Source organism: Juglans microcarpa x Juglans regia, chromosome 7D (genome assembly GCF_004785595.1).
Source record: "Juglans microcarpa x Juglans regia isolate MS1-56 chromosome 7D, Jm3101_v1.0, whole genome shotgun sequence".
Classification (NCBI taxonomy): domain Eukaryota; kingdom Viridiplantae; phylum Streptophyta; class Magnoliopsida; order Fagales; family Juglandaceae; genus Juglans; species Juglans microcarpa x Juglans regia.
In genome coordinates this window covers 4434374-4462331 of record NC_054606.1, presented here as the reverse complement: position 1 = coordinate 4462331, position 27958 = coordinate 4434374, and the positions used below count along the sequence as shown (strand labels likewise).

Genomic DNA, 27958 nt, shown 5'->3' with positions numbered 1-27958 from the left:
GCCCACAAAGACTTCAGTCCATCCTTCCTTGTAGATATATTGACGACGTGTGACAAATCATTTCCTTTCAAAACACCTTGTTCACAAAGTGCGAGTTGACTGCCATGCTTCATTGGTAACTGGAAATTATTAACTTCCAGCTCATCATCAGTGATCCAACTAAAATTTCCATCTTCTACACCATTTACTGCAACGCCCATACAAATAGCATTGAAGGAAACAACGTATTGGAAGGACATTTGGTCAAAATGGAGTAGGACTTTTGCCTTAAATTCCATAGCAACAGCAGAGTTGTCCCCAACTTTCTCCAATGCTTTGATTTCTAATGTCTCTTAGTTGATTACAATTTGCTTCATTCCTTGTCTAAGCAAACTATAGGCAAAGCCAATATTGATTGCAGTCTCAATTTTATCTCCAGTCAAAACCCATATTTAGATTTCAGCTTGTGCAAGCTAGTAAATACATTCAGGAGCCCCATTTTGATGTTTGTCTTCAATCTTGTGAGGCACCAAGAGCCTATGGGCAATAAGGAGAAAGCTTATGATAGAACCAGATTCTCCATATTTTACAATGGACCAAAAGTCACTTGAACCACCACATCCAGCCTTCACAAACATTTCCACAAACAACTGAAGCGCAAGGTGAAAGGCCTCTTCCATGTGGGGAATGAAGGCAAGATCAGATCCTTCAAGATCATTAGTTCCTCCAAAAAAAAATTCAACACGGCAATTTGATGAAAAATATTCGAAACTCCTAAATGATTTTGATGAAATAACAAAGTTGGCAAGTAATAGCATCTCATCAAGATGAAGAGCAGCTTTTTGAGAACTAACATGAATAACAACCTCATGCTTGCATATTAATATTGTAAATAGAACACCTGGATCGGCAACATCTTGCATTATAGCACCATAAATTAGCTGTCGTTGTCCAACACCCAGTTTTTTCTCTCTCCACTTTTGCTTAATGGTATTGCTAAGAACTTTTGCCTGTGTTGTGGTCTCGCGGTCCCGCAAATAAGCAGGAACAACTCCTTCATGGACATCATCATGCACCTTGCGACTGGTGGATGATTCCTCATGCATGGCTAGTGTCTTCTTCATCAAAGCCTTTTCTGCGAACATCTTGCACTTAATAACCAGAGCCTTCTGGGCATATTTAGAGCCCTTGTGGTCTTCATGAGCCTCCTTCTTGCACTTGCGCTCGAAGTGGTCGAGGCGGAAGCCATGTCTCTTCCTATGAAGCTCTATGTAATCTCTTTGCGGCATAGTGACGAGGAATTTTGAGACTCAGCCATCTTTCTTAAACTGTACACTGCGGCTCCCAAACCTTCAGAACATATTTTTTTGTTCATCTCTTCGAGTTTCAGCCGACAAATTACCAATATACACAGACATTTGAGAAGTTTTGCATTCCCAAAAAATGAGCTTGATGCAGTCTGGGTATTCCTTCAATATATCTGGATATGAATGACACGGGTGGGTTGTGTACCTGGAAATCAATATCTTCTTGTTACCCACATCACTCAAATTAGCAGCCTGGATTGAAGCACCATAGGTAATAGCCTCATTAGGATTGCAGGAATTCTTTAACGGGAAGGACCGATCCCACGGCTGCATTTCGTCAAAAACCTAGAAGGCTTGTTTTCCATATTCTTCTCGATTGGAGTTAGAGGAGCTTTGACCTTCATCCTCATTTGGGTTTGGTAGTTGGTTGTCAGGAAAATGAATGGGTCTAAGTGATCGGAGGAGTTTTAGAGCTTCAGTTGGTTTTGGTTTTTAAAGAGGTTGGTCAAGATTGATTTGGCATTGTGCTCAATTTCCCCTAGGTTTTTGACCTCATCATCCCCTTTAGAAATGCCACGAGCACAGGCCAACAATAAGTGAACCCTTGCTCATGTAGTGTAGATTCTTGAAGACCATTTCTTACAATATTGAGATCTAGGTTGCAGTCCACAGGGTCTAGCGCTTCTTCAATTGCACTTTCTCTAAGTTGTTCGGAGAACCATAAGGCTACTACCGCCGTGTGTGCCTCTTCCAACTCACAGTCGTTATCTCTGACTTCGTTCTCGAGCCGATTAAGCTCAACCTTGACCAGATCTGACCCGTAAAGCATGTTACAGAACTCATTAGTGTTGAGGTTGGGTCTCACCGACGCTCTCTGTGACGAGTTCTCCCCTTCCTTAAACGTCACTGACGCGTGAGTGTATTTCAGCTCAGTACTATCATTACTAGCGAACGACGTCGTCGCCACCATCTCAAGAGCCAACACTCCTACTTCAAACACCTCTGCCATTCTAGCCGATCTGACCAACTTCACGTTTCTGGCGGTTTCAACCATAGAGATTTCCACCGTAAGTGTATGTTCATCTTTTTCCTGCATTGCACATTTTTTGTGGTCCAGATAGTTCGAGTTTTCATTCAAACTGCTCTTAAATTCTCTTATTTGCTGCAGGATTCGATCTTGAGTCTGTAGCGATTGTTCTACCATCTCCCTGATTTTTAGCAGAGACGCAATAATTTCTTTCATGTTGATAGCACAAAGATCAATGTCTCTCTAATATCAATTGTAACACACCTGAAGGACTAAAATAAAATAACATTGAATTGCTCTCGTTGAGGAGAGCTCCTCCGAGGAAATGAGAGGGAAAATGAGAGAGAATAGGAGAGACAAAAAAGTTTCTATATCATTCCAGATTCATCCTTTACACTATCTAGTTGAGTATATATATATATATACTTCCATGACGACTTTACGGAAAGCCAAGAAAAGGCTATGGGCCTTTTAAGTTCAAACTAACAACAATTAAACATAAGTGAGAATATAAGCAATTGGGCTTAACTAACACCACCCTAGCCCATATTAAGAAATACAATAAAACTAAACAAAACACATTTGCTATCCAAGCCCATAGAAGCCATTGAGCCCAACCCTCTAATTCTTTATTACCCCAAACCAAAGCCCCACAAAGACTTCAGTCCATCCTTCCTTGTAGATATACCGACGACGTGTGACAAATTGCTAACAGCAAGTATCGACTCGAGTAAAAAATAATTATGATCATTTGCTGAAAAGTGCAACTAATTCGATCAGTTCAAGATGGCATCAAAATCTAATAGGCAAATCTTGAATCTTCCCATTTTGCCAAGGAAAGTGATTAACAGATGAAGAAGTTCATTACTTTCCATTCCGATGGAGCATAAAATAATAACTAAACTAGGCTGGATTTCAGGTTATGCCCCTGAAGAAGAAGGATTGGAATTCATCATGATAGTTGCAGAATAAGACTACTGTTACGACCTTATTTTGAGATAAATATGGGCTGATGTTTTTGCTTAGTCAGGTTTCATTTTGGTCATGAGTTGGACAAAACATTAATTGAGAAAGAGCCTGGAGGCCTCTGAGTAGTTGCTCCAATTCCCAAGCTAGGCTGATTCTTAAAGCTGAGATCCGATCGATATTGCGCGCTTGTCTTGTTTCAAAGCACCTTGCATATATATAGGGAATGGGGAATCATTGTTCTTAAGCATTGTAATTGGCACCTGGCCTGAGGGATCCTTAGTACTTAAAACAAGTACTACATATACGAATGGAAGTGATATGTGGCATGCAACCTGCTCTATCTGCCTGAGGCTGTTGAAATCCAGAAGAAAGTTGCTGGAAATCATTCTGGTTCATGAGCATCGATCATAAGGTTAGATTCAATGTGAAATACAAGTTCACAATAAAATACAAGTTGAATACAATATATATGCATCCCATGCATTTAATGCTACCTGTAAAGGTTTTAGACATTAATGATGTAATACATATATATATATATATATATATATATATTTATCTATTTATATATTTCAAGCCGTGTTCCAAATTGGACAAAAGATTGACTAAGGATGATCTTACATATATTACTCAAGTGGTTACATATATTACGGGGTGACCGGACGTAGTGGCTAACACCTGGATTGTTGCTATTGAGTGGCCGAATTCAACGTTTGGAAAAGTTTTACGCTCGACAGTTTGCAGGAGTGTCATGCATGTGCCTTTTCATTAAACAAGACGGATATAATTAAGTTGTAAAAGTGAGAGTATTGTGACGTGTATTCATAATTTTACATATAATATTATATTGTATACATATAGAGTAAAGGAAACATTTTATCATTTTTTTTAAATTAAATTTTAAATTTTATAATTTTTAACGTATCAATAATATATTATACAAATAAAAGTTATAAAAATAAATAACTTTTTTCAAAATGAAAGTGAAAATTAGTTTAAAAAAAAAAAGTTGCACATGGTGGACAAATCTTAATTAGTACAAAGCGATCAAAATTCTCGAGTGACTCGAAATAATAAAATGAATATCCGTCAGCACAGATCTATGTGAACGCAAGCCACTGGAACGCACCGCACATGCTTAGTTGCTTCCTCTACCCTTTAATTTAGTTGATAAACCCATCGGCCATCGCTTAAAATACTTTGCGCAAGAAAACAAACAGCAGACAGAGAGAGAGAGAGAGAGAGAGAGCAAACCCCCGCTAAACTTGGTGTGCGCTGTTTCTAAATATAGCTTTGAGCTGAGGCTGAGCCCCGCCTGATGAGAGCCCCTCGTCTTCCTCCTCTGGATCACTCACAGATTCCTCACATTCACTAAGCAAATCACTTCTGACGTAGATCCATCTTCCAGATATTCCTACCCCATACATTCTGTTAGTGTTGGATTTATACAGACTCGTATGTCTCGAGCTCCGAACTACGAGTTCCAGGAATGGTGGAACAAGCAGAGAGACAAGGACCTGGAGCTCCTTCCCCAACCTTCCTCTGACATTCCTCTTAATTCCACTTCTTTTCTTTCCGTCCAGATCAGCTCCGATCCGACGGTCGACAAGGGCCGCGCTCGTAGCGCTCGCCAGCTTTCCTGGCTCTGCCTCTTGAGGTTCCAGCATATCGCCGCCTCCATCGCCTCCCTCACCACCGCCTTCCTTTCCCTTATCCGTACTGCCAACCGTCGGATCTCCTCCCGGACTCTGCCGCCGACTCGTCCTCCTCGCGTCTCTACCGCGCGATCAAGGCGTTCTTGGTCGTGGTTCTGCTCTTGTTGTCCATCGAACTCGTCGCTTACTTCAAAGGATGGCATTTCAGGCCGCCTCCGTGGCGTCCGCCACCGAGGTGTTGGGAATGGTAGGGTTCGTGTACGCCAATTGGCTGGACATTCGCGCCAATTACTTGGCTCCGCCGCTGCAGAGCTTAACCAATGTATGCATCGTGCTGTTTCTGATTCAGTCGGTGGACCGCATCGCCTTGATTCTCGGATGTTTCTGGATCAAATTCCGGAGATTGAAGCCCGTGGCACTGATGGAATATGCCGCTGATGCGGAGAATGCAAATGCCGATTATTATCCGATGGTATTGGTGCAAATCCCAATGTGCAATGAGAGGGAGGTAAGAACATGTAGGTTCCAAGTCCCTTTTAACACTGTTTTTGTAAATTGAACTGAAATTATTGTATTGTTGCACTTGAATTCCATAGTTAAGCTACACGTTGGATACTGATACTTCTGTTGACTTGATAAGTTGTTCATCAACGCGTCACTGGTAAGCGACAAGTCGCTCATATATATTTGATGCTAGTTGTTTTGAGCTTGTTAAAAATGTTTGATAGATTGGCGGTTGTTTTCTCTTGATATTGAAGTGACTTCTCTTTGGGCATTACTTGAAATTGTTGAACGCTTTGTGTTCGATGAGTTTTCAATTCAAGTTGAAGTTCTGATATGGTCTGGTCTGTGAATTTGTGTTTCCGGGGACAATTAGGAGTGTAATTTTAGTATACCTCAATGTTTAATGTTGGTTTCTCTTCAGGATGACCTTTTTCGTAGTTCAAAATATTATTTACCAATTGCAGTAGTAGTGCAATTGTCGTGGTAATATGAAAGCTTGTTGCCTATTCATCTTCACTATGGAATTCTCTGCCTGATGTCATTTCTTCTAGGATGTTGTATAGCAGTTTGTGTAATTATTTGCAGTTACTTGGAATTAACATTAGTGTTGAGGGAAAAATTAGTTGATTGGCATATTCTTGTGAAAACCTGTATAAAATTGAGTTGTAACAAATGTTGAAGCAGTGTAATATGAAAAAGATTGAAGTGTGCTCAACATGGCTCTACTGGCGCTCGACTAGCGCTCGAGCGGGACCTTCCAGAGAGGTTCGCTCGACGTGTGCTCGACTCAGCGTTTGAGCAGAACCCATACAAAGTGGTTCGCTCGATGTGCGCTCGACGCAGCGCTCGAGCGGAACCATACAGAGAGGTTCGCTCAAGGTGCCCTCGACGTGGCGCTCGAGCAGAACCCATCCAGAGTGGTTCGCTCAAAGTGCGCTCGACGTGGCGCTCGAGCAGAACTTATTTAGAGAGGTTCGCTCGATGTGCGCTCGACATCTTGCTCGAGCGGTTTCAGAAGACAATGTGCGCTCGACCTTCGCTCGATACCTCGCTCGAGCCAATGTTCAAGACAACCTAAAATTCATGATTTTGAGCGCCGTGTCTTGCTGGGACTATAAATAGAACAGGTTATTTCTGTTCTTTGGTGTGGAGAAACAGAGCAAAAACCCTAGTTGCCTCAAGAGCCATAGAGAGAAGCTTTTCCACATTGTTGAATCTCTCTTGGACAAACACATTTCCACCACACCACACTCAAGATCAAATCTTATTCAAAGTCCATTGAAGTGGACATTTTGTTTGGCCGGAAGGTTTCCGAAGCTGCTAAGATCGAGAGGTTCTCGAGGGATGCTATAGAAAGATCGGAGTTCTGACACTACATGCGTGTAGAGATCGAGTGGGTCACTCGTGATGTTGCAAGCCAAGTTTAGGAACTACAAAAGTTTTGTGAGTGTCTCTATATTGGTTGTAACAAACTTTTTCTATAGTGGATTTTAGGTGGTGGCTTACACCCGGAGTGGTTTTAGAATTTGAATACGTTCTTCAAATAAGTTTCCACTTCGTGACCAAATCTCTGTGTTGATTATTTGTATGATTTGTGTCATCTTTTAATTGCTTCTTGTCATTAAATTTTATTTGATTAGAAAATTTGAACTGCACCTATTCACCCCCCCTCTAGGTGTTGTATGGGATAGAACCACTGCTTTTTCAATTAGGTTGTGATGCATATGGAAATTGAGAACTGTAGTTGCTAGGTAGACAGACATCCATATTGCTGCCTGGTAGTTGGTTGCTTATATTTAGTTTTGTAGTGCGCTCCTTCAGCATCTTTTTGGACATGACGTGCTTAATCACTCATTATTAAATCTTGCATGCTTGTATGTTGTTTTGTTTTCTTTCCCTTTTTCTCAGTAGTTGTTAACACCTACTGTGCTGTGCTGTTCTGTGCTTGGGTGCCAAACAGGTTTACCAACAATCTATTGCAGCAGTTTGTATCCAGGACTGGCCAAAGGAGAGAATGCTTGTACAGGTTTTAGATGATTCTGATGACTTAGATGTGCAACTCCTTATCAAGGCAGAAGTACAGAAATGGCAACAAAGGGGTGTTCGCATATTATATAGACATCGTCTGATTCGCACTGGCTATAAGGCTGGGAATCTCAAATCTGCAATGAGCTGTGATTATGTAAAAGATTATGAGTTTGTGGCAATCTTTGATGCAGATTTTCAACCAGGACCCGACTTCTTGAAGAAAACCATTCCTTATTTTAAGGTAATCTTGCAATCATTATCTTCTCTATTAAGGACTCTATTCGATTCAGCATGCTTAAAAGCTTGTGTTGATTGAAAGCACTCTTAGTAGAAAAGATCTTGTTTAGATTGCCAGCTTATATATTTGTTTACGTCTCCAATGCATATGTTTTACACGTGCACATTTAAGCACAAACAAATTCAAGTGGTATTTATTAATTTACTTATGAGTTACACCTATCTTCGGTGACTTCACTTTTTTTTCTTATGAGGGGAATAAGTACCATTTAAATGAGAGAAAAATCATCTACCTCTCGCATGACAGCCAATAATCTTGTAGTTCTATGAACGTATTCATATAGCCACTTCCTGCAGCTATTTCTAGCTTAGTGTATCTGCAACCTGGTTGTGCCCTTAGGCTAGTATCCAAGCTTCATATTCTTGTAGCAACTCCCAATATCTTTCTTGCTCAGAACTTGTGTTTTTCCTTTCCTCAAACCCACGACCTTGATAATCTATGGACTTTGTTGGTGCTTTTGTTTTAATAAAGAAAAAAATGTTTGGATTTTTCTGCAGACATAGGTGATGTACAAATTTTTGATTATATGACTACAAATTTTTGTGTACTTTTTTTGTGAAGGGGAATGATGATCTGGCATTGGTCCAGACAAGGTGGTCATTTGTGAACAAGGATGAGAACTTGCTTACAAGATTGCAGAACATAAACTTATCATTTCACTTTGAGGTTGAACAACAGGTCAATGGCATGTTTATAAACTTCTTTGGGTTTAATGGAACTGCTGGTGTTTGGAGAATTAAAGCTCTTGAAGAATGTGGTGGCTGGTTGGAACGAACAACTGTTGAGGACATGGACATTGCTGTTCGTGCTCATCTTTGTGGTTGGAAATTCATATATCTGAATGATGTTAAGGTGTGACGAATTGCCATGAACAAAGAATTTTACACTTCGTGAGATGATCAATAAACTTACTCCTACTTTTGCAGTGCCTTTGTGAGCTCCCAGAATCCTATGAAGCATATAAGAAACAGCAACATCGATGGCATTCAGGTCCAATGCAGCTGTTCCGTTTGTGCTTTGTTGACATACTCCGCTCAAAGGTATGGAACTTTCATCTGTTTATGATGTAATTCGCATTATATCACATATAGCAGTTATCAGAAAGAATTGAATATGATGAAAGTGTAGCAACCTTGATTATCCGTAAATTCAGAAGGTATTAAATTCAATCTTAAGGTATTGAGGAAACAAAGGATTATGTGATTGACTAATTGTAGCTCTCTCCTATAACAAACTAGGAAAGTTCCATTTAGACTTTCAAACATAAAGATGAACCGATGAACAAACAAAATGATTCCAGTATCCTTGTAACTCAAATTAAGTTGCTTATTTCATCATTGCGTGGCTTTGATTTTGGAAATGAAGTACTACAGCTTCCAGTTTGTTATGTCTCATGTTAATGTTAGTTGCTTTCATATTCCAGGTGAGTTTGGCCAAGAAAGCCAATTTGATATTTCTTTTCTTCCTCCTACGGAAGCTTATCCTGCCATTTTATTCATTCACTCTCTTCTGCATCATTCTTCCCATGACAATGTTCATGCCAGAAGCTCATCTACCAGCTTGGGTTGTTTGTTATGTTCCCGGAATCATGTCTATCTTAAACATCCTTCCTGCACCACGGTCATTCCCATTTATAGTTCCTTACCTGCTTTTTGAGAACACAATGTCCGTGACCAAGTTTAATGCCATGATATCTGGATTGTTTCGGTTTGGTAGTTCTTATGAGTGGATAGTGACAAAGAAATTGGGAAGATCATCAGAGACAGACCTAGTTGCCTTTGAGAAGGAATCTGATCCACTAATGGAAAATATCAGTCTTCCCAGGTCGTCCTCGGATTCAGGCCTGGAAGAGCTGAACAAACTAGAGATGTCAAAGAAAACTGGGAAAAGTAGAAGAAACCGTTTGTATAGGAAGGAACTGGCACTCGCATTCATTTTGTTAACTGCCTCGGTGAGAAGCTTGTTGTCTGCCCAAGGAATTCATTTCTATTTTCTATTATTCCAAGGATTCAGTTTCTTAGTTGTTGGTCTGGACCTGATAGGAGAGCAGGTGAGTTGACCTGTAGGGTTTTTTTTTTTTAGCAATCTTGGAAAATGATTTCCCAGGATTTGAACTGGGGATTTAGTTCACCCTTAGTGGAGCCGATGTGCCGACCAAGCATTAGCAGTTCATACCTGCTATCTGGGGTTTTGCAGATACGAATTGAAGCGATTTCATCATGCTTGGCACATATTTGTAGTCTTTACATTTATCAGTTGTGTAAAGGGATATTGTATCATTGTTGTTGCCTTTGTGGCATTCCTCAACGTAAAGTTGTACTAAGGTTTTAAAGGGATATGACCCTCAAAATAGTGCAGGGGCAAGAATTCTTAATTCCAACCTGTTTGGAATGGCTACCGTGTAAGTCAGGAATTGTTAAGAGTATATTACATTCTTTATGTTGTGTTATCTTCGGATTGTGTAAGATCAGATATATTTTAATCACATTTCGTTGGAATGAAATCAATATTTCTCGAACTTGTATTATGCTCTATTTCAGTTTTGTACAGATCGTATTACATCTTAGGAAATTATTCTTTTGGCACGATAAAGAATTGGCCTTGAACGCTTTTAACTTTTAGAAAAAACCTATGGCCCGATACATCTATGCCCCCTCGATTTTGAATTTTTGATATAGAGAAAATGCTACAAACCTACAAATTGATATAATTTTAATAAAAATAATCTTACAATCTAACATATTGTATAAATTTAAGCCCATTTGCAAAACCTTTCGAACGGATTTTGCAAGGAATAGCCATAAGTACACTATAGGAATCTCGGTGCTAGGTGAAGCCGAAACAGCTTCCTTCTTGCATTTCATGGCTTGTTTCCTTTTTTTAACATATTAATTTTCTGCTTATATTGTGTTTTTTTCCCCTTGTACAGAAGTAAAACAATATATCTCCACGAAAACAGAAAATTATAATTATAATACCTTATAAAAAAATCGTAATTTAACTTAAATTTGGAAAGTATGAGCTTTGTTTTTTTATTTTTTATTTTTTTAAAATTTTTTTGTGGATATAACACTCGTATGAATATTGCCCCTTTCAAGCATCTACTTCCAGTTAGTTGTGCTCATAACAAAATGTCTACCCAACAAACCAGACAGCCATGTGGAAAGACGTCAAGTAGACAACCACCAACCTCTTTAAAACTACCTTCTATTTTAATTTGGGCTTCAGGGGTACGTAATATAGACACCACAGCATTCCCCTGCCTGGCTTTTAACAAACAAAGATATGACCCCTTCATATTATATAAGAACATCAATACCATTACCATCATATAGTGGAAACACCAGTTCATTTCAAATTTCTTCTGAAATAAGATTTTTATGTCAATAATCACCAGCATAGAAAATCCATTTGAAATTCTCAAAATGCCAATAGCAAGAAGTCCCCATACTAAAGAAAACAAAGGGCAACAGGACCCTGAAAAGGTTCATGTTCATAATTTACTCTTTCTCGTCACATATGGAAGTTAGAGGTGCATGTTCAGCCCGCTCATGCATTGCTGTCTATATTCATAGGCTCAGTTTCCTTAGCTTCTGTTTTCTGCAAATCAAAGCCGAGACAGGTTTAAGCATCACGGCAGCAATTATAAAATATACTCATCACAACCAGTCACAAGAATCGTAGGATTCACTTACTTTTGTTTCATGAGATCCCAACTTATTCAGCTTCGAGAACATGTTGCCATAAAACTTTGCCTCTCTTTTATTATATTCTTTCATCTTCTCCTTCAAGGTCTTGTACTCTAACTTCACATCCCTGTTTCAGCATATAACAAAAGCAACATATTAACGGGATGAAAATAATTTTGTACTCTTTTATGCTCTTGTGTGTATCTGAGTCTATAGCAATCAGGTGCGCATTGCATAAAAATTATGAATGAGACCTGGAGTAATTTTTCCATTTTGAGGAATAAAAGAATAAAAGTCTATATTTAGAACATACCTATTATCAGGGTCAATTTCAAGAGCTTTCTTGATGTCCAACTCGGCCAAATCCAGGTCAGCCTGTCGAATATACGCCTGAGCCCTTCTGTAGAGAGCCTTAACATTTCTACTCTCAAGTTCTAACACCTACACATTCACCACCAATTAAGTTATAAAGGAATACAGCCTAAATGACAACCGCAAAGCCAAAGACCTCGAACTAAGGCTAGTAACCTTGGTGCATAATTTTTCAACTTCCTTGTATTCGTTTAACTTCAACTTGCAAGCCGCATTGTTCAGATTGCAGGCAACCTTCACCGCCTTGGCTTGTTTTTTCTCCTCCTCACTGAAGGAAGAATCATACTCGATATACTTGACAGCCTGTTCACACGAAAGATTGTTCAAGTCAAAGACAAACACACCCAACAACCCTTTGACATTTTCCACGTTCTATTTACCTTACTCTTTTTTTTGGGGTCAAGATAATTTCATTACTAAATGAAAGAAAAATGCATCAGAAGGAATGTTTTCTATTTCCTTTTTGTTACCTTCTCATATCTCTTGGAAGCTTTTGCAAATTTACCAGCCTTGAACAGTAGATTTCCTTCTTCCTTCTTTTTACCAGCGGCTTCAATTTTTTCTTGTGTGTTCATATCCCATGATTCCTTCTCCTGAAAGAAGCCATTAATAAAAATAAAAATAAAAAATCAGCTCAACACCCACAAATTTTGATAAAACTTTATCCCAAAGAGTTGCCATATCCATACAATAAATTCAAGCCCAGACTCTGAACTAACCTTGACGAAAGATACCAGCTCAACCTCATAGTAAACAATAGAGTTGGGAGGAACCACGGCCAATTCCTGCTGAGACTGAGAGGATCCAAATGCATATTCTGGTGCAACAGTCAACAAGGCTATTTCACCCTTCTTCATTGTCATCACAGCTCTATCAAGCCCCTCAATAACTTGCTCTGCCCGACAAGTCCAGTCCACTATTTAGTCCATACATAGCAAAAGTGAACAAAGTCCAACTAAGGGTTCAGTATTTACCATCATCTGTCTTGAACTCAAACAGCTCTTCTCCATCATCATGGCCTTTCTTCAAAAATACTGTACCATCTTGCAATTTACCAATCAATTTCACTGCAAGATGAAAAACAGTGGAACCTGTCAGGACTGGACGTACAACTTTGCGTAAAGATTCAAATTAACTTCTGAAAAACCCAAATTTACCTTTAACAACAGCTCCATCATTTGGACGCTCATATCCCTCTCCTTCCTTCAAAATTTTCTTAATAACCTTCTTGTCCTCGGTAATTTCTGATACAGTCTTCCATGATACCAACTCTAGAGTTATCTGCAGTGTTGCATTTGGTGGCACTGCACCTTCACCACCAGAAGCTGGCTTACCCTTTTCACCAAATGCATCTGAAACCAACATCCAACAAAATTAGAAAATCGCACTCAATAATTGGCTTCAACAGAACATCTTCAAGAAAACAACTTACATTGTGGCTTCACTGTGAGAAGCACCTTTTCCCCCTTTTTCATTGTTTTAACAGCCTTAGACAATGCAGGGCAGAAATGACCTGGTCATAGGAGGGAATTGAGTTAGGCAAATCCATCATGTACCTCAGAGTGGCATTGTTTAATAAAAATAGGAGAACGCACCCTCTTGGACAGTGAATTCGAGTCCATCTGACTTTGCAATGAGTGTTCCATCCTCAAGAAGAGCTTCATACTTAACTGCATTAATAAAAAGAGGGTATTAAGGGGTTATCAGGTACAATTATATTATTAAAACAGCACAACAATGCAAATAATCATTATAAAAGGCACAGAAAAGTTAGAAAAGTATCAACATACCAAACACTTCATCAAGGTCCTTCGGATTCTCCCATTTCTCTCCTTCCGTGAGAATTTTCTTAAATATCCCACCGTCCTTACATACGTCCTTGACACTAGTCCAAGATAGCAATTCAACATCGAATTGCAAGGTTGCATTAGGAGGAATGGTGGGAGGAGAACCACGCTCGCCATAAGCTAGCTCGGGAGGAATTGTGAAAATGGCATTTTCACCTTTCTTCATGGTTTTGATACCTTGGTCCCATCCTTTAATAACTTCTCCTGCAACCACACAAAAGAGCATGTCAGACAAATGGTGGTTCACCTCAATCTTCGTAGGCAACAAAGTAAGCTGTAAATTCAAACTAAAAGCTTGTTTGAAATAGTTTTCCTAAAAGTGGAAAGAAATAAATTAAGATAAGAAAAGGACGCTGATCCCAGAATTTTCAATCACAAAATGGTAGGACTGCTAGGAACAAAATATTAAGCAGAACCTGTATGTTTCAGCCCAGCCTACGTAAAACCAAAATCAACTAGTATATCAAACATCGAGGTTTTGTACACCTCTACTTCATACAATCCTACCAGCATTCACCACATCGTTTCCCGAAACTCATAAAACCAACTCTTCTATACAAGATTTTTTGTTGGGCAAACGAGACCCAAAACTTTACCGTCTTGTGCAAGTATATTGGGGTCGTTATTAGCAATTGTTATTCATACTCATTTTCGGGTTTCGATACTGCAGATCCGTGTGGGATTCATTCGTCAACCGTTGCTTAGAAGTTAATACATCAGCAACTTGCATGAAAAATCCAGAAATAGACGTTGAAAGATCGTTATTGATGCACTGTTTTGACCCCTTATGGTCGATCAACTTTCAGAGCGCATGAATCAGAATCCATAACCTGTGTAAAAAGAATAACTAAAAATCTACTGCAACATAAGTCACTCCTGGTGCCTGTCCCTGGTGAGGAAACTCAAGCTTACAAACAACCCAACGCAGACAGCTTGGAATAACTCAAGACCTAAAGTAAGCCTTGCCCCCTTTTTCAACGTCTCGGGATTCCTAGGACTGTAGGACATATCATCAAATGCCACCCAGAAATGTTCCAAACACATTGAAAATCCTTCAAAGAAAAATGCGGTTCTTATAGTTCTTAGATAAGTAACAATTTGAAACAGACATTCAGAGAATACAGTTCCCGATTGGGTGCCTTAAAACTTATCATTCTTTAAATAAAATATACTAACTTAAGTCATTTAGCTCCGCAGAGGTTCCCTACTTCATCGATAACCACAATGTCGCATAAAGCAGACCAAATCAAGTCATTATAAGCAAACCTCAAAATAACATCGAAAATCCAGCAAAAATAGCTCACCTTGTCCGAGAGTGAACTTGAACGACGTCCCCCTATCGCGGCTCGAATCGAACTTAGTGCCATCAAGCAGAGTTCCAGTATAATGCACTGCACGAACAATAAATAAAAAATGAGATATAAAAAATTTTAAAAAATCAATAGGAAAGAAGGAAAGAGAGTAAAAGAAAGAGAATAGTACCTTCGACCTCGTCGCCGCTATCGGGAGTTTCCCAGGCCTGACCTTCCTTGAGAAGCTTCTTCTTCAAGCCCTGCGTGCCGATCTCCTTCTCCTCACCGACCTTGAGAACGGGGCTGTCTTCGGGGAGATCGAGGTCATCGTTGATCATATCGTCGGCGGGGGGCATGTCGAAATCCTCATCCATCACTCTACCCTGTCGAAGAAGGAACAAGAAATAATCGAATGCGAGAGCAGCCGCCGAGGGGGGGGGGGGGGGGGGGGGGGGGGGGGGGGGGGGGGGGGGGGCTGGGGCTTAAGTTAGAGTGCGAGAGAATTCGAGAGTGAAAGAGAGTGCGAGCTGAGGAGGCTGGAAGAATCGAGACGAGATGCTGGGGATTTTATGGCGTGGAAACTAGGGGAAGGTGGGGGAGTTGTGTTCTAGAGTGTTCGAAAAAGGGTTTAAGCGTAAGGGAGTGAGAGCAATGGATGAAGGGCCGGGATGGTTCCAGAGAGTGTTGGTGCGAGAGATGTAGATCAAATTATTATTACTATTTAATAGTAAATAATAAGAGAAATGATAAGAGAAAAAAAAAAATGTACATAGGTTTACCGAGCATTTGCACCATAGGTGTATTTTTATTTTTTATTTTTTTTAAATGTTAAAAAATGTATTGAATTGGTTTTTTTTTCTATTTTTTTAAATATAAAGAAAAATGTTTCTTAATGTTTAAGGAAAAAAAAAAATGAGAACTGCTAGCGGGCTATCGTTGGGTGTCTACTAGTGTATTTAAATTATTTTTTTTTGTTTCCTTCTTTTTTTAACATCTTTAATCATTAAAAACTATATATATATAATTTTCTTAATAATTATTTTCTCAACTATTAAATACAAATAAATAAAATTAAAATAATTAAACAATAAGGTTATATTTGGATGTTGAGTTAAAATCAGTTGAGTTGAATTCTTTATAAATAGTAATGAGTTGAGTAGTGGATGGAGAATTATGTGGGGCCCATCTGAATTGAGTTTAAAGTGTGTTTGGATATTAAGATGAGTTTAGTATTTTTTATGAGAAATTAAAAAAGATTATGGGTCCATGTATAAAGATATTTTAAATTGAAAAAAATTGTAAGTTCTACATGTAAGAAGATTTTGAATTAAGATGGGTTTAGTAATTTGAAAGTTGAGTATTTAGATGTTAGATTCAGTTTAAAATTAGACTGAATTCAGTTGAACTCAATTAAATTTAAAAATCAAACGCAACCAAACTTTAAGGGTGAGTTTGGATCCAAACTCATTTCAATTTATCTCAACTCATCATTATAACTTTTTTAAATCTCAACACAAAATATTATAAACAATTTAACTTTAAGGCTGTGTTTGGTTATTAAACTGAATTGAGTTGAGTTGAATTGAGATGATAAAATATTGTTAAAATATTATTTTTTAATATTATTAATATTTTAAAATTTAAAAAAATTGAATTATTTATTATATTTTATGTTAAAATTTTAAAAAATTACAATAATAAATTAAAATAAATTAAGTTGGATTTGGTAAGCGAACGTATCCTAAGAGACTCCCCTAATATTTTGAAAAAAAATAAACGATAGATCATCCTATCATCGTCTTCATACAATAATCCCATAATAATATTTTTTTTTTTATTTCTTAGCCTCGATTCGCGTGACGAAAGCTTGGGAAGTGTACGTAATGCGGCGGTGACCACCGACTGGGGGGTTTTCTTTTGCGTGTAATGTGAGCATAGAACAGTGAATTTCTTTCACGTCAATTTTTTTGCCAATTTTTTTTTTTTTTTTTTAAATAATATCTCGAATCACAGACTACATTGGTAAAGCTCAGAAATGTTCCGGTGGGATTCTCATTTTCACACTCGCAAATAGTATTTCAACATTTATGAGGTGTCTTTGTTTTTAAATCGGAAAAGTCTTCACCCAAGCACGACTCGGGCCTGTCCGCGGACGACATCCGATATGGAGAGAAATTCACTATTTTATTTATTTCAAAATGGTGCGTTTCAAAACTTCTGAAAACAGTGTGTTTTAGATTGGGTTGATCTTGTTTCTCTCCTCCTGCTCAACGTCTCTTTACGAACCCGAGCCCTGATGTTACTCTGCCCCTGCTCGACTTCATCCCTCTTCATCGCACCACACTCTCTATTCGGTTTCTCTCCTCCCAGGCACTCTCCCTGTGCGAATCGAGCCTTGGTTCCCAACCCTAGTTTCTCTCTCTGTGCGAATCGATCCTTGGTTCCCAACCCTTGGTTTCTTTCCTCCCAAGTATCCAATGGTTATTCTACTTTTTTTCTTTTCAGAAACTTTTGGTCTTTGATTGTTTTCTATGGCCTATTAGCGTTGTATTAAAGTTAGTGTTGCTTTGGAAATGTGTAGACATGCAGCCTTTAAGTTCATGCTTAAGCTATGGTTGATGTTTTTGATAGATTAATGATTCTTTTTCTATTCTAGGCACCTAAGTTTTCTGTATCAATGATAAAAGTATCAAAGAGATGCATGATCCTGATGTAGGGTTTTTTTTGTATAGATAAGAAGATATTGAGTTTGTATTAATTTAAGAGTATAAATTTATGATTTCTAATTATGCTGAGACTGGTTTTGTTTGATATTCTCTCCTTTCATTGCGCAAGCATAGCCCAAGCGATCAAGGATGAGAGGAACAAATCCTAGTTACATCACTAAGTAGCTCCTGAATTTCTTGTGAATTGTGATTAATATTAGCCAATGTGGAAGTCCAAATATGTTTTTGCTACAAATTTTGGTACCATTGGGCTTTAGATAATAACCCATTTATAGCATCAACAAACTCTTGGAATGATAGTTTTTCAGTAATATGGAACATGAGCTTATATCAGTAAAAATACCTGCAAAGATGTTCAAATTAGAGCTGTTAGTTCACATAGGTCACAGCATGGAGTAACGGCTACCCATGTGATCATTGTTCTGTACATGAGCTGGTCGGTTGATCCCACCATTTTCATCCATTTATGCATGTATTTTGGCCCAACTTGAGAGAGAGAGAGAGAGCACTTATCATCATGAGTTTTTGTAATCAGAATGCACTGCAGTTATCATGTTGAGATGAGACCTGAGATGGGGTTGGAAATCATGTCTCTCCCTAGGAAGCTAATTTATATCATTTACCTCAAAAAGATTATTTTTGGTTTTAGCTGAGGGTGGGAGGATGTGAGAGTGTCTATGCCTTGGGTGACTGTGCTAGAGTAAATCAACGCCAAGTCATGGTATGGTATCGACACCCGCAGCTTGATTTATTTGTGTGTTTTATCCAGAGAAAGTAATCAACAGTGTGCAATTCTCGATACTTGCCTTCGTTTAGGAAAAATCCTTCCATTCAAAGAATGTTGAAACATGTTGTTCAACCTAGTTTCTAAACAATTATTAGAACTGTGTAAAACCAATAGATTCAGGCCTTGCAATAAGTTTGTACGTAAAATGTTTACACTTTTACATGCAATTTTTCTATATCATTTCGTGTTTACACACAGATTTTCAAGAATTAATGGCTTATTATCCACAGGGAGAGGACGTGTGTTTATCTTGATTTGATTCTATTAGTTATAATTTTCAGTTTGTCATACTTTTTTTTTTTTTTAATTTCCAACTTGTTATCAGGGAGATATTGCCTTCATATTCAATAAGGCAGACAAGAATAAATCTGGTACCCTAAATCCGAAGAACTTTGAAGAAATTGTTGATGACATCCTGGAGAGGTACAATTAAGAGACATTCTACAGCTTTGATTTAGAGAGAAGCATAAGTATTAAGGAAAGAGGAAAAACTTCAAAAGAGAGAAGAAGAGATTGGGAAGAGGGAGTTGGCACTCCACAACGATTAAGCCTAGCTTCGCAGTCAAAAAGCCGACATGCGGCATGCACGCACACTATTTCGTGTGTATTGGCTAATATCCATAGTTTATTTACTTGTATTTGATATGCTCAAAGTGATGACGACTTTGTATTTGTATTTTAATAAACTTAGTGTTTGTAAGTCGAGACTTTAAAATTACATATTTCAGACTTTATTATGAATTGTATTTTATCTTCAATCCCGAGACTTCATTGTGCTTTAACATGCCACTGGTTATTAACAACGTATGTATCTACGTGAAAATAACTTATCAGCCTGATCATTTTGTCAGAATATTTGACAGGACTAAATTACAGGTTTATTGATTTACTTTTTTTCATCTGGACAGATAGAGCAGTATCAAACACAGTATCACATAAACCCATAAACTAATACCAATCACATTCAATCAAAACCACATAAATTGAGTTAATATCAATCACATTCAATCAAAACCACGTAAATTGAGTACATGGATACAAAGTCAAATTTATATAAATAGAGTACTTGGATACAAAATGTGCAAAATGTGGGCTCAAATACTAAGATACAAAACTTGAGTCCGGATACAAAACATATACTTTCACCACTAATACATAACATACTCTAACATACCACTACCAACACGCAAATTCCTACAAATCACCCCAACACACAAATGCCAACAAACCACCTCCAACACACAAATGCCAACAAACAACCTTCAACACAAATTCTAACAAATCACCACCATCAACACACAACATAATTCAATAATGGATTTCAAAGTCTTGTTACAAGAAGCTACTTCGTTGCATTCCATTTGCAATCTCCGGCTAGTTTCCATCCATCCCTTGTTGCATCTGTGAATATAATAGCAGAAAAAATAAGATCCACATAAAAAATATACAAATACAACAAAATGAATGAAACTAGTAATTGTACACTTTCTTGTGTCTCCATCACTTCTTGTTGTCCACTTTCTTGATCCACCATTACGGGAGTTTGTACATTTTCTTGCGTCTTCATTCACAATGGACTGAGTTGGTTTCCACTGTTTTCCAATAGTTTGGTGTCCAATCTACACCTCTGACAACATATAATACGTGCCAGCGGAAGTAAAGCTCCATGGGTGTTGTTGCAATTTTCAAAAAAAAAATTAAAAATAAATAATTAGATCAAATATTTCAAGTTCATAAAATAAAGCACATGAACTATTTTACTATCCAACGATCACCTGGTTACTCTATGGATATGGGCTGACACTTGGAGGAGGCACAAAATGTGGTAACCACGCATGAGGCACTAGACCGTAGTAATTTGGCATGTAGTTTGAAAAGTTTGAATAAAGTGGTGTTGATATGTCCTAACATATAGTAACATAATGTTAATCAACTCACCTGCGCAATAAAATAAACACACATCAACTGTTGAAAGATGTGTAGACTACCTAGGTTGATGGATTGGTGATAAAAGTTGTTATACAGAATTCGTCTTCTTTCTCTTTCTCCATCTACCTCAGCAATGAGGGTGGTTGTCAATAATGAAAATAAGATGCACGCACCTACATTATTATATTAATTTTCAATCTGATCAGTGAGTTCCCATTTATTTGTATAAGAAAGCTGTTTCTTTTTTTTTTTATGACAAGAAAGATATGATTTGTTTTGATTAAATTTCTTATGTGGTTTTTTTTTCCTTGCGATCTACTTTCTAAATACCTAAGTGCCAAAATTTATGATACAACTTGAATAACCAAACTCTCATAAAAACAAAACTGATGTTATAGAAAGATTTAATGCCAAAATTTACAACCAAAACAAGACACTGGAAAAGTTATAAAATGGACAAGTTACACATGTATAACCATACAAATGCCACCCAACTAAAAACAAATGGAACCTAATTCCGTGCAATGAAACAAATGGACATTTTCACTACAGGCTTCCTATACGTTCACGATGAAAAATATTTCACATGTTTGACGCATGAAATCCACATTTTTCACTACCGGCATTTGTGATTTTTCACTACAGGCATATATGGTTTTTCACTACAGGCCTCTCGTATATTGACTACGCCTCTTACCAGGTTCGATGCCGAAATGTGGGTAGGTGGGTTGCTGCAAATGATCAATGACAGAGCTACGACGCCGAGGAAGAAAACTGACAAAAACTAAGATTTGAGAGAAAGGAAGAAATCTAAAGCCGAGAGGCCTTTCGTTTTCTATAGCACTACGCCGAGGAAGAGAATGAAATTCGGTCGGTTGCCTTTCATTTTCTGGATTAAAGTGGTTTCTACCACTTGAATGAATGCAAAAGCTTTCTTCCCGTTTTAGATCTTTTATTCCTTTTCGTCATTTTTTTTAATATAATTGCTGACGTAGCATTTTGCCACGTCAGTGGTGTTCGTGGGCAGACGCAGATTTGTGCATGTTTGTAGCACTACTATTTTAAACCACACTTTATTGAATCAATTTACTTTCTCTCTTCTTTCCCCTCCCCGAAGTCCTCTATCATTTCATTTCTCCTCTCCCCGATTCTTCCTCTCCCATTTCGATTTTCCTCTTCCCAATTCCCCCTCTCTTCTTTTTCTCCACTCCCCGATTCTTCCTCTCTCCTTTTGATTCTCAATTTACCTGTTTACAATTTCAAAAAGCACTTTCGTCAATACACTTTCAAGAGCTCCTTGACTGATTGCAAGCAAATGGCCAATTTGGTATTGTTCTAGTACATGGATTTGGGGGTGGTGTTTTCTCATGGAGGCATGTGATGGGAGTGCTTGCTCGACAGGTTGAGAGTTAGGTAGATCTGCTCATTTCCTTTTGCTCTGAGATGGGTTTTCGTCTATAGTTCTTGTTGGTCGGCCTACTTGCTTTAAAGGATGCACAAAGAGTCCAAACGTCAATGAATTCTTTCAATGTTGTGATTCAAGGTATGGTATTGCTAAGTGTTAACTTGACAAGAGAGGTGGTTCCATTTTTGGTTTGGCAAGACAGGGTTTCGAAATCAGAATTTTCTTATTAACCAAATAGCATTTATATAACCTCAGAGAACTACAAATCATTTTGAATAAAATGTTCATTATTTCTCACATTTTCTAAGCAACCAAACATAAATTACCAAGTCAGAAACTCGTTTATCTAACCTCAAATTCTTCAAGCAATGGAAGCTACAAATCTCAAAAGTCGATTGGGGTGTTTCGAATGGACGGTGGAAGACAAGAGAGGAGGTCGGCGGGACAATTATTTTCACAGAGAGAGAGAGAGATGGTGGGGGGGGGGGGGGGAAGCCGACAGGGGTGGAGGTGAATGGACGGTTTTGAAAAATGCAAAACCGGTACATACCAATTCGATCCTAGATTTTATCCAAAACCGAACTGAAGAGGACCCGTTACACCCCTAGTAGTTTACCAACAAATCGTCTTTTAAGACAAAGCCTTCTTTGTAGGGCCTGGGTAGACCCGTTTTATTATTATTATTTGTTTTTACTATTTTTACACTGTAGTTATTGTATTGGAGCATTTGTTGGGAACCCCACCCTCTCATCATGTATCATCTTTTCTAATATCAAATGAAATTTGCTTGCTTAGAAAAAAAAGAAGAAGATATTTTTAAATTATTTTATTATTTTATTACTATTTACAAATTATTTCACTACTATTATATTTTAGAACATTCTTATCATCCAAAAAACAAAAGCCCTCAATCGGCCTTTTTCTAGCTCTATTGCCATTTTGGAATGAATAATGCTACTATGCTGCCTTATTTGTATCTTCATTTTGATCGTCCATGCATTTAATTTTTTTTTTAATTTTTTTCTTTTACATACTAATTAAGAAAGTGACTATTATCATCTTGGTGTATTTTTTTTTATTTTTTAAAAAATTAAAAATTATTAAAAAAATTAAAAAATAAAATAGAAAATAAAAAAATAAAATAAAATTTGTACTAGTAGGGACGGACACACTAGCACTACCCATGTTGGAATACCTTTCCTTTCCTTTCCACTGCGCCAAAACACCAAGAAGCCATTGCCATACGTACAGTTGTTGGCAACATGCCAATTTTTCATTAAAAAAATATCACGAAATCGCCTCGAAAACCAGTCGGATCTATTTCTAATAAACTATTAATCAAATTCTTCACCACAATTAGATTTTAGCAGCGTTGAATCAGCAAAGCACCACTTGGAAATTTGAGTTTTAAGTTTTTACCAAACTAGAGTCGTCTACTTGAATTGAATGAACCCTAAATTCTAATATTTTAGATGTTCCTCTTACTTAATTTCATGTTTTCATTCTATTTTGCTATCATAACATAAGGATTAGAAGAATGTCACCCTCTCATGAGTGATGTCCCAGGCTTTATAGTTTCCATAATTCCCACCCTCTTATGAAAAAAGAAAACAAAAGAAAAAAAGATATAGACCCGATCTAGATGGCAAAAAATAAATCCCAAGCCACTTTTCCAGTATCCACTTCTCATAAGCGGAAGAGGTCACCACTGACCATGAAGCCTGGTTGTAGATAGATCCCAACAATAGTTAATGTCAAGAACTTATGCTTCCAGGCAAATATCTTAATGCTTGGTGACCATTTTGGCCAGACACTGCTCACACTTGAAACATGAATAATTCTAATTTATGGTCTAAGAATCCAGCCAATTATATGATAAAAATGAAAAGGCTTGCCTAGATATATCTCTAATCAAGATACAGAGACAAGCGTCCCATTTAAAAGTTTCAAAGCCGATTGTTCTCTATGGTCTGAAAGCAAAAACATTGTTTTGGATCACCAAATTAAGATACCAGGGGAATTTAAAAGTACAGATTAAAAAAAAAGAAAAAAAGATTCAAGACAGAAACCATTCCTCCAACTACAGTTCGGCATCTTTTGTTTTTCCTTCACTTGATGTTTTCCCATTCACTGCAACAAGCTCCGTTTCAAATATTAGCGTTGCACCACCTGTATTTTCCAAACAAAATGCATATCAAATTTAAACTAACAAATAATGCATGGTACTTACAGTTGTGTGTAGGAGACACGCGACTTTTAAGAGTTCAACTTTTCATGTTCACATCTTATGTTATCTAATGCAGTATATACCAGATGGTAAGATAAAGGATGTTTTTACATTGCTACAAATTTGAACCATTAATCGGGTGAAATACATTTGAAAGCAAATCATTTTTTGTTGTATCCAAAAACTTGAAGGTGCGGATCTTAAAAACCCAGCTGGACCAGTTAAGGGTCACAGACATTAACCAAACCCAAGAAATCCATGTTCAATTAGATTTAACCATATATATATATAATCTAACGGATAACCCAGTTTGAGAATCATGTAATACAATCCTATCCAAGGTGTGATACTATGGGTGATGCTTAAGTTTATCTTATCTTTTCCCATTTATTTTCTCCTTTTTTTAACCCGAGGTGCACTTGTTGGAAACTCCTTGCCGAGGACCTGTGCAGCCCTGGGATTAGTCGGGACGCCGTTCCCGGACACCTGGTGCCAATAAAAAATATATATATATTTTCTCCTTCGAATTTTCCAGCAATTTCCTATCAAATTTAGTCAAGACTAGATAGGAATTTTCATCTTCTCTTTCCCTAGAATCCTATGCTTTAAAATCCTAAAATAACACGAGTCAAATAGCCCCCAAACAATCACAAAAGGCCAAAACACTCGTCCTGGATTACTGTTCAGAGCCTAGGAACATCCACCCTAATATTTCGGTCTATTTCAGGGAAAAGAATTCACTGTAGCCCTAGTTATCCCAAGACCCTACAAATCTCTGCTGCTACATAAAACCTTAGCTAGCCTACAGGTCCTTAAATTTGGCTGCCTACAATAAAATCCAACGGGTTCTACATATTTAATTTCTCAAATCTTAATACAAAAATACTAGTAACTTGATGGAAATTCACTGCATACATTTTCCAGTGGTAGTAAGTCCAGTACTTGGTTAACAATAAAAAAAAAGTGGTTACCAATAAAAAAAAAAAGGTTCAGTACTTGGTGCTTGGTCCTTTTTAAGACAAACCTTTACAGTTCAAACTCAACCTACTCAATTCACACAGATCACGAAATCAAATTCAAATGCCAAGATCTTTTCACCATAAACATTCCAATTAAAATTCATCAATGAAAGCGGCAGGGCAGGTCTGCATTCAATGCCTATGCTTGAGGAGTGAGCAGCCAGTGAAAATGTTACCTGGGATGGTTGGTGGAGAACCTTGGTCCCCATAACCAAGTTTTGAAGGTATTTTCAATTTCCGCTTCTCACCAACACACGCTCCAAGCAATCCTTGGTCCCACCCTAAAAAACAGAAAAAGGAAATTTCAGGCATTAATACTTTATGCATAGTTACCAATAAACCAATCTTCACTATCATATAACATTAAGATTAAACAAAAAGGCAGGCTCCCTTTATAAACAAAGGTTTGCTTCTGATTGTGAACCACTGTAATTGAAAGATGATTGAAGCTTAAGCCGCATGTATGAGTCAAGTAAAGTGCATAATCCTCAGTATCTATGCTCGACATAAATATGAAGCAACTGCCAAAAATTCTCTCACTGCAAAACGAGCACTTTGTACACACTCTAATATTATGCTCAACTGTTTTCTTATGATACAGATGACTCTTTTTTTTCATATCGATACCTACAGATGACTCTTTTGAAAAAAGAAAAGGTCCATGGCCAGTACTATTCACAGATTCATAGCTGTACTTGCAAATATTAAACAAACTCAAAGAGTCATGGTTTCATGTCATTATAGTGGACTCATCTATATTCAAAGGTTCTCCACATGAACTATATTCTTAATTTTGTCTGTTTCAACAAGTAAACAGGATTTTAACACCAGTCATCTTCTATTCATTCACCAAAAACCTAACAATTTGCAAGCCAAAAGGGCCACCGCACACCTTTTATTACTTGACCCGTTCCAAGCTCAAACTCAATTGGAGAGTCTCTTTCGAAACTAGAGTCAAAAACAGTTCCATCTGTGAGTGTTCCCTGCAAATATAAGTGGCAAGTCGTAAGTATAATGCAGGTTTCAAAGTTATAACTGAACCATAGAGCAATTTTGAAATAAACCCAGCTAATTGTTGACCTTGCAATAAGGACAAAGCTTAGTACACATAAATGTAGAAGCATATACATATGTGAGTGTACAAGAAGTAAACAAATAAATGTTTCTCATTATATTCAAGGATAACAAATAAAATTCATTCTATTCACCAGAGAAATCTACTGAAAGTAAACCTCAGTTGCAAAACTCCACCAGTTCATGGGGCAATTAACTAACTCAAGTCCCAACAGGCAACTGATTTGACCTCTCACAAATAAAATTTTTGCATAGCAGAATCAATGTACCACCTTCAAAGGATGCGGCCATTAGAAGTCAGCGCCTTGATAAACAAAATATGCTACAAAATTCTATAAATTTAAACTTTGTGATGTGATGTGTTGATACACATGAAAATTATCAATTCTAGAAGTAAGTTGCCTATAATGCATTTAATAACCAGCTAAACCTGCAAGCAAACTTACCCGATAGTGTACTTTGATTCTATCGCCTTTGCGAGCTTGAATGTCACAAGAATCTGGCTTGTGCTGCAAAAACATATCGCATCCGATTATTAAGGAAGAATATTAAAGCACTGAAATACAGTAAACAAAACCGGGTTAATATCAGGCACTTCATCGGACGGTAATATAAGCATGAGATAAGGCAAACCTTTAAATGACCCTATAAAAAGATGACTGCTTTTGAAAAAAGAGCCATTTCGTATAAGCAAATTATGTAAGTTAAACAAACTATTAGAGGTCCATGGTTATCAATCAATTTTCACTAAAAATGTATTTAGAAAGAAGAGGAAACAATTTTGTTAAAAGAGCCCACAGCTCAATTATCCCAACTTAAGAACTTATCTTTAACTGCTAAAAGCAATTCACCAAATACACCAAATGGCAACACCATAATCACCGCTCTGTTTTACTATATTGTCTCCGTGATTTCCATGCTAAAAGAGACAACTAAAAACATCAAAGATCCTACGATATTCAGAAAAATACCAATTCAACCTCCTCAACAATATTATTCGCCTACAAATTTCTTCATACTTGCACATCATACAAAATCACCGAAAAAAAGAAACTTTACACAACACACGTTTTCTCTCTCTTTTTCTTCCTTCTTTTTAAGTTTTCAAATCCGCCACCCGATGCAACACTATAAATCATTCCCCGTTATAACATCAATAACAAAGAAATAGATAATCGAATTAAAAAAAAGAAAATTTACCTTCACACCGATCTGTAATTCAGTTACATCTTTCGACTTCGCAGAAACTGAAGAATATAAAGCAAAACGAACCCAACAGTCAAAATCACACAGAATCACAAACCCAAACCACTCTTTTTTGGTATAAACTGAATACGAATAATCAGATCCAGTACATTCGATAAGCAACGCATAGAAAAACTAATCATAAAAGGACAGTCGCATGATACCTAAAGTGGAAATGAGCAACAAGATGAAAATTGGGGAGGCCTTCAACGCACAGCTCAAACTCATCTTGGGCATTCTGTCTCTCTATCTCTCTCTCTGGTTTTACAGCTTGCGCTCGCTCCGTCTCCTTGCCGGGTTTATATAGGTCATTCGTCCAGTAAAATTAGGGGACCGTTTCTTCGGTATGCAACGCTGCTGCATATTTGCATTTTGAGAAATTTTATCCTCGAATATTGAGTAAAACTATTGTGCCGCTCCATCGTTACCGCTCAATGTCACCGCTGGTCTCTTTTTATTTTATTTTATTTTTTGTTTTTATTTAGTAATTAAGGAATTGGTTTTAAGCGTATTGATTTTTTTTTTTTTTTAAAAAATGTTTAAATATATTAAAAAAATATGAAAAAACAAAAAAAACTA

At 37.4% G+C, this 27958-nt stretch overlaps 4 protein-coding genes across 8 annotated transcripts; 1 reads left to right on the top strand and 3 right to left on the bottom strand.

Moving 5' to 3' along the window:
• Positions 1-116: 116 nt before the first annotated feature.
• Positions 117-27514, bottom strand: LOC121239482. The gene is made up of 3 exons (XM_041136736.1): positions 27504-27514; positions 26269-26277; positions 117-1297 (listed from the first exon to the last, which is right to left on the bottom strand). The coding sequence occupies exon 3, from the start codon at positions 1266-1268 to the stop codon at positions 453-455; it is 816 nt and encodes a 271-aa protein (XP_040992670.1). The 5' UTR covers positions 1269-1297; positions 26269-26277; positions 27504-27514; the 3' UTR covers positions 117-452.
• Positions 4496-10270, top strand: LOC121239477 (probable xyloglucan glycosyltransferase 6). Its single transcript, XM_041136728.1, is given in 7 exon segments — positions 4496-5037; positions 5040-5150; positions 5153-5445; positions 7402-7710; positions 8329-8619; positions 8694-8807; positions 9191-10270. Coding segments are annotated over 7 exon segments (2052 nt in total). The 5' UTR covers positions 4496-4739; the 3' UTR covers positions 9827-10270.
• LOC121239478 (peptidyl-prolyl cis-trans isomerase FKBP62) lies at positions 10902-18210 on the bottom strand. Of its 5 annotated transcripts, none has more exons than XM_041136731.1 (14): positions 18184-18210; positions 15158-15388; positions 14980-15066; positions 13619-13879; positions 13424-13498; positions 13261-13341; positions 12986-13180; positions 12803-12895; positions 12548-12723; positions 12299-12421; positions 11985-12131; positions 11770-11897; positions 11463-11583; positions 10902-11367 (listed from the first exon to the last, which is right to left on the bottom strand). In XM_041136731.1, exons 2-14 carry the CDS (start codon positions 15339-15341, stop codon positions 11317-11319), a joined length of 1722 nt encoding a protein of 573 aa, XP_040992665.1. In that variant the 5' UTR covers positions 15342-15388; positions 18184-18210; the 3' UTR covers positions 10902-11316. The 5 variants fall into 5 exon arrangements, with proteins under 5 accessions (XP_040992665.1, XP_040992666.1, XP_040992667.1 ...); XM_041136732.1 differs by lacking the exon at positions 18184-18210 and adding an exon at positions 15457-15601; XM_041136733.1 differs by lacking the exon at positions 18184-18210 and adding an exon at positions 15429-15600 and having other exon boundaries at positions 11459-11583; positions 15158-15389.
• Positions 23638-27748, bottom strand: LOC121239483 (peptidyl-prolyl cis-trans isomerase FKBP15-1). The gene is made up of 6 exons (XM_041136737.1): positions 27544-27748; positions 27335-27381; positions 26581-26643; positions 25953-26043; positions 25237-25341; positions 23638-23983 (listed from the first exon to the last, which is right to left on the bottom strand). Exons 1-6 carry the CDS (start codon positions 27614-27616, stop codon positions 23895-23897), a joined length of 468 nt encoding a protein of 155 aa, XP_040992671.1. The 5' UTR covers positions 27617-27748; the 3' UTR covers positions 23638-23894.
• Between the last annotated feature and the right edge of the window lie 210 nt (positions 27749-27958).